The 6000-nt window shown below is 44.1% G+C and overlaps 1 protein-coding gene across 1 annotated transcript in view; it reads left to right on the top strand.

Annotated features, from left to right (window-relative positions):
• The first annotated feature begins 356 nt into the window (after nucleotides 1-356).
• Nucleotides 357-6000, top strand: part of LOC135815142 (GATOR2 complex protein WDR24-like) — a 28457-nt gene continuing 22813 nt past the window's right edge. Inside the window, exons 1-3 of the mRNA XM_065328392.1 lie at nucleotides 357-704; nucleotides 1794-1895; nucleotides 4478-4591. Of these exons, the coding sequence (XP_065184464.1) occupies nucleotides 647-704; nucleotides 1794-1895; nucleotides 4478-4591 (274 nt within the window). The 5' untranslated portion in view covers nucleotides 357-646. The remainder of the gene's footprint in view (nucleotides 705-1793; nucleotides 1896-4477; nucleotides 4592-6000) is intronic.

The following is a 6000-nucleotide window of genomic DNA, read 5'->3' as shown; positions in this document are numbered from 1 at the left end:
GTACTGCTCTAAATGTCTCCGCCTTTAGACCAGGCTGCGATCCTCATTTATACCTCGGGTATTTATCCAGAAAGCTTGCAATTGCCGCGCGGCATTCCATTTGTAATGTGCAAGGAAAGACAACAAACATACCTCAAGAACATCTGCATCTGCTGAAGGTACAGTCATGCACCTTTTCTTGATGATCGTGGTTTTCAAAATACATGTACAGTGTACAAAAAAGCTGCAGCATTATTATTTCGACCATTCCCGCCACAAATCAGTATTATTAATTTTATTAATATTTTTATTTTTTTGCCAACGTGTCATGTCATTCTGATCTGCACATCATTCAAAATAATTCAAACATATTCCAATAAACCATGTCCTGATTTGTTTTGAGTCTGTTGTCAGTGTTGACTTCATGGACGCCATGAAAGGCTACACCTACCTCAGCTACAGTGTGTAGTTACAGCCGTCATCTTGTTCTAGTTGTGCAGCGTCTCTCTCGCTCTCCGGAAATGCTGGTGGTATGATAAGCATCTAGAGATTAGCGTGAACGAAAGACTGGTAGCTATGGTGCATAAGTGCACCTTGTGGCAAATGTCACCATTGCAAGCAGCACGTCACTCATAGATCAACACCTTGCTTCCTGAAAGAAGAAAAGATGTCTCGCAGGTCTGTCCGTGGACAGTCTTCTGCTCCCCTAGTGGAGAAAGCAAAAGGTAAATGGAGACCTTACTACTGAAGAGCAGTGCCATCAAAGATTACATAATGCAGATGTAAATTCACTTTTTTGAGGGAGCTGAAAAGTGAAGAAGTGTAGTGAAAAGTTGATGTAGTGAATCTATTAGAATCCCAGTGTTAGGAACTATGAGCTAATAGGGAGGTTTAGTCCCACGTAATCCGTGGGTACTTTACGTGTGTGTACCACGTGATACTCAGTGACCCACGTACAGACGTTTTCTGATTCACGACATACCGTGTATGGAGGCTGAAGTTTCCGAAGCACGAAATCAAAATATTGGATGAGCTTCTTACGCCCGGGTAGCTTCGTCTTTGACCAGGTTTGGGCCTTTCGCTTTATGCTTTTGTTTGTTCCGTGTGACTAAACACAACATTGCAACGTGGATGCCCTTCATCCACTTTACGTGGATCACCCACGTACGCGTTTCCGTTACGTGGGAACTAAACCTCCCTACTATTAATTTTGACTAACCCCAGTGTCTATTCAAACGAAGCAGAAACCCCATTCATGACTACCTGTATGTCAGCAACCGTGCTTGCTGTGATGTCCTGTTTGAGTGATTCAACGTTATGCAGACAATATGTATTAAAAGTAAAGTTCGCACAGCCGCTTTACCACCGGCTACATGATTGTGTTAAGAAACACAGCCAGCTTTAGAGAAGTTTCGCTCGTGCCAGGCCAATACACAGCTGTTATATAATGTAAAAGTCGCTGTGTTTATACCGAATGTACATTTGAAAACGTCTTCTCTCTCCCAAATGCAACATGCCAGGACATGAATGTACAGTGTCAGTCAGTCCATGTGACCAATGCACAATGTAGCTCAGGATAAAACATGAAATATAAAAGCCGCTCTTGAGTATTAGAACAGGCAACGTGGAACTCTACCTTGTTGATATGTTTGTGATATAACGTGCAAATAGTTTTATCCACTGCTATATTGAGTATTAGGCTGATGGTTTAGATACATCAAACAACACATACGTCCTATTTGAATAGCGGGGAGGTGTGGTATGCACACAATTCACCTCTTTTCTTGTTATACATGCTCTTTTGGTCTCGGTAGTCCAATACCCAAAGCACACGGTTTTCTCTGACATGGAGTCACCTCTCAATGCGGTCAGTACATGCAAGGATGGAGGCAAGGTTGTCGTAGCTGGACGTAATGGTGAGGGCGAATTTTACCTGTGTGTGTGTGTGTGCGTGTGCATGTGTGTATGTGTGTGCATGTGTGTGTGTGTGTGTGTGTGTGCGTGTGCATGTGTGTGTGTGTGTGTGTGTATGTATGCATGCATGTGACATGTGGGGAGGCATATATTTACCGCCATTCTGTCCGGTGTGTTGTTACCACCATTTCTCTGCTACACAGTATTTTGATGCTGCATTGGAGACTTCACATCATCATGCTGTGTATCGCTGCATTTCCTCAAGCAATGACCTCAGCAGTGCATCTGTAGGCAGGAGGCTTCATCTTTGTCCTCAAAATCACCAATGGCCTTTTTTTCAATAACCTCATCAGAATCAAGTAGGGGTGTCATCGGGTAGTAGGGCACCCGTGCTACCCGTAATTAGAGCGGGTATTCGGGTAGCAGTTTGCTCCTGAGAACCTGATTGGGTAGTTGGAGTATGGTGTTTTCGCATCGGTGCAGTAAAAAGCATGGCTACGTGCTTACTGTACACTTTCTATGTGGTGCAAGTGCACACTCACTGTACAAACTAATTTAAAGGGGAAGTGCATCGATTTTTCAAGTAGGGCTCAGATGAAAGACAAGTGGATATCGGTTCCGATGGTATATCTCTCGCTTGCGTACGGCAAGGGAAACTTGCCATATCGCCGATTTCCTGATCCCGTTTCCATGGCGACTACAGGTGATGACGCACATTCTGCTTAGCTCCGTGAGAGAGAAGGTCGATCACTGAAGAATTGTGTCATTTTCAGTTGTCTTCTTGTATTCACGAAGTGAAAGAAGTACTGTGTTCAAGGCTGTTAGTGCCGTGAACTGTTTATTAGTAGTCCTCTCCGTTGTATACTGGGACGTGACACCGACAGGGGAAAGCTGGAGTGCGGAGACGTTAGCTGGCAAGCGAAAATCGTGACGAACCAAGTGCTAAAATCTTGGTTGGGACAAATCAAACGTTCAGCATTTACCTCAACCAAGGACCATGCCGTTTGCTCTTTCCACTTCCTGAAGATGGATGCGCTGCCTGCTGGAGACTCTCCTATCTCTCGTAACATCTTCTGAAGCCAGGTGAGACGACGAGTAGCGGAGATTAGCGAATAAAATAATGTATGTTTTGAAATTTTTGCTGAACATTTCTCAGGAGAGATGGCGAATACCAAGCATCTTCTCCAAGTCTAGAGAAACCATTTCCTGAGAAATGTTCAGCAAAAATTTCAAAACATACGACATTATTTCGTTCGCTAATCTCCGCTACTCGTAGTATCACCTGGCTTCAGAAGATGTTACAAGAGATAGGAGAGTCTCCAGCAGGCAGCGCATCCATCTTCAGGAAGTGGAAAGAGCAAACGGCATGGTCCTTGGTTGAGGTAAATGCTGAACGTTTGATTTGTCCCAACCAAGATTTCAGCACTTGGTTCGTCACGATTTTCGCTTGTCAGCTAACGTCTCCGCACTCCAGCTTTCCCCTGTCGGTGTTACGTCCCAGTACACAACGGAGAGGACTACTAATAAACAGTTCACGGCACTAACAGCCTTGAACACAGTACTTCTTTCACTTCGTGAATACAAGAAGACAACTGAAAATGACACAATTCTGCAGTGATCGACCTTCTCTCTCACGGAGCTAAGCAGAATGTGCGACATCACCTGTAGTCGCCATGGAAACGGGATCAGGAAATTGGCGATATGGCAAGTTTCCCTTGCCGTACGCAATCGAGAGATATACCATCGGAACCGATATCCAATTGTCTTTCATCTGAGCCCTACTTGAAAAATCGATGCACTTCCCCTTTAAAAAAAATACCGGATAGAGTACCCGTCCTACCCGGATAGAAATACCCGAACTCGTTACCCAACCAAACCCCTACCCGTTGCAGCCCTAGAATCAAGGCATTCGAGCTGACAAGTTCGTTCCCATAACTCTGCAAAACACTCAACACCGTTTTCATATCAATTTTAGCAACGTTTCGGCATTTCACCATCATCAACAAGCTAGGCAAAGGAATCAATGTCGAAAAAGAGCAGTAAGCGGGTGGCCTATTTTCTAATTATTATTATTATTATTAAACTCAATCTCGTAGCATGTGCACGCATTGCTAATGCGGGGAGCAACCCCAGAGATGAGGGCGATAACCAGCCATGGTAAAAGTACAAAAGAAATCAAGAAAACAGTGGAAAGAAAGGAACAGGGAGGAAAACAAAGCTCAGCCAAGAAAGGAACAGGGAGGAAAACAAAGCTCAGCAAATTAAGTGAGATAGCCGGAAATTACATTGTTTAGCTAAACACGCGTGAGTGCTGCAGGAAAACGCAACTCAGTACAAACAACTTGGCGAAACTGAGACATTCTGTGGCAGTGGTGGGCGAGGCTTGATAGCTTGAGCCAGTCAGAATAGGAATGAAACAAAGGGGATTTTGTAAACTGGACAGTGCGAGCTGCAGGTAGCGAGACTTGTGCCCTTGTTGAACAAATTTACTTTGAAGTTATCCGTGAAGTCCAAATTCGAGATTAGAACCAATGTCATCATGGTAATGTCTGTGTGCATTGTTTGCTGCTGTGCTGGTGTACAGTTTTTAAAGTTATGAGCATCACTCCCAGTGGATTTGAAGAAGTTCATAACCTGCGCGTTGGACGAGTGAACCTGAATTTCAGTCATACCGATGTACAGTGGCATCCAATTACTGGTGAGTACCTGTCGTAAGTGCCTCATGGCCCCAAGCCGCAGCAATATGAGTTCCTGCCAGCCCGAGTACCCATCGAAACAGCCGGGCAAAGTTCGTGTAGTGAATGGAGAAACGAAGTGTTCTGTGCATGGTCTTGTAGTCCGAGCACTGTGGCAAGGTACAAGAAAAGCCTATCAAGGTGATCACTCTGATACAACGATCACCGGTCACAAAGGGCCACTTCTACCAGGACCGTGGTGTGTCCTTTCCGGTTAAATAACCCTGGATATTAAAGGGGACCACAGTTTGGCATTCCCTTGATCGGTGGGCTATTAGAGCCAGATGTCAGTGGACGCTTTGAAATCAGTACTGTCCGCAGATTGAGCTAAGTGTATGTCATGTGCACTTGCATGCAAAGCCTCCCTTTGATAATGTTTAACTAGTGTGCCTAGCGTCTCTATAGTACGTGCCATTGCCTATGAGTGCAGTGTACTAGCCAGGGAGTCGTACTCAAACTAGGGAGGTGACACGGCACAGAAATCCGTGTCACAGGGGTTGACTCGCACCCGTGACCCCTCGTTGTTATTTTTGGAATAGTTCAGTCCAGTCCAGTCCGAAAGGTCATACTCGGATCGACTCGCCTTCTGTACTTCACCTCCAAGCGTGCCGCATGGGTGTCTAGTTTTTGAAATTATTGAGGCAGCACATTTCGTTTACAGCCCATCACTCGCCAGTATTCTTTGAAAGACTACCAGCAATTTTTTTAGCTCCTGCCATGTCCGAACTACTTGATAGCAGTGATGGCAACAGCAGCAGTTATGAAACGGCGTGTAGTGTTGCGGTAACTGTTCAGAACTTTTCAGAGTCGTATCCTAGGTTAATCCGAATACTAAAAATTGACCCAAATTGCACATAACACGAAGCTGGTTTTTGAAAATTGTAAGTCGTGTATCTGCCCCATTTCTTCTTTATGACTTGCACAATACACCAGTCTTCCTAAACAACACATTTATAGCAGGGGTTAAGTACCATATAAGAGAAGTACAGCCAGTGATATTGTCATGTTGAAATACTACAATTTTGACACAAATTACACATAACACGAAGCCAGGTTTTGAAAATTGTAAGTCGTTTATCTGCCCCATTTCTTCTTTATGACTCGCACAATGGTCCAGTCTGCCTAAATAACACATTTATAGCAGGGGTTATGTACCATATTAGAGAAGTACAGCCAATGATATTGTCATGTCTAAATACTACAATTTTGACACAAATTACACATAACACGAAGCTGGTTTTTGAAAATTGTAAGTCGTGTATCTGCCCCATTTCTTCTTTATGACTTGCACAATACACCAGTCTTCCTAAACAACACATTTATAGCAGGGGTTAAGTACCATATAAGAGAAGTACAGCCAGTGATATTGTCA

The sequence above is a fragment of the Sycon ciliatum genome, chromosome 4 (assembly GCF_964019385.1).
Source record: "Sycon ciliatum chromosome 4, ocSycCili1.1, whole genome shotgun sequence".
NCBI classification, from domain to species: Eukaryota; Metazoa; Porifera; class Calcarea; order Leucosolenida; family Sycettidae; genus Sycon; species Sycon ciliatum.
Note: the sequence above shows the minus strand (reverse complement) of the source record. Positions and strands in the feature narration are given on the sequence as shown.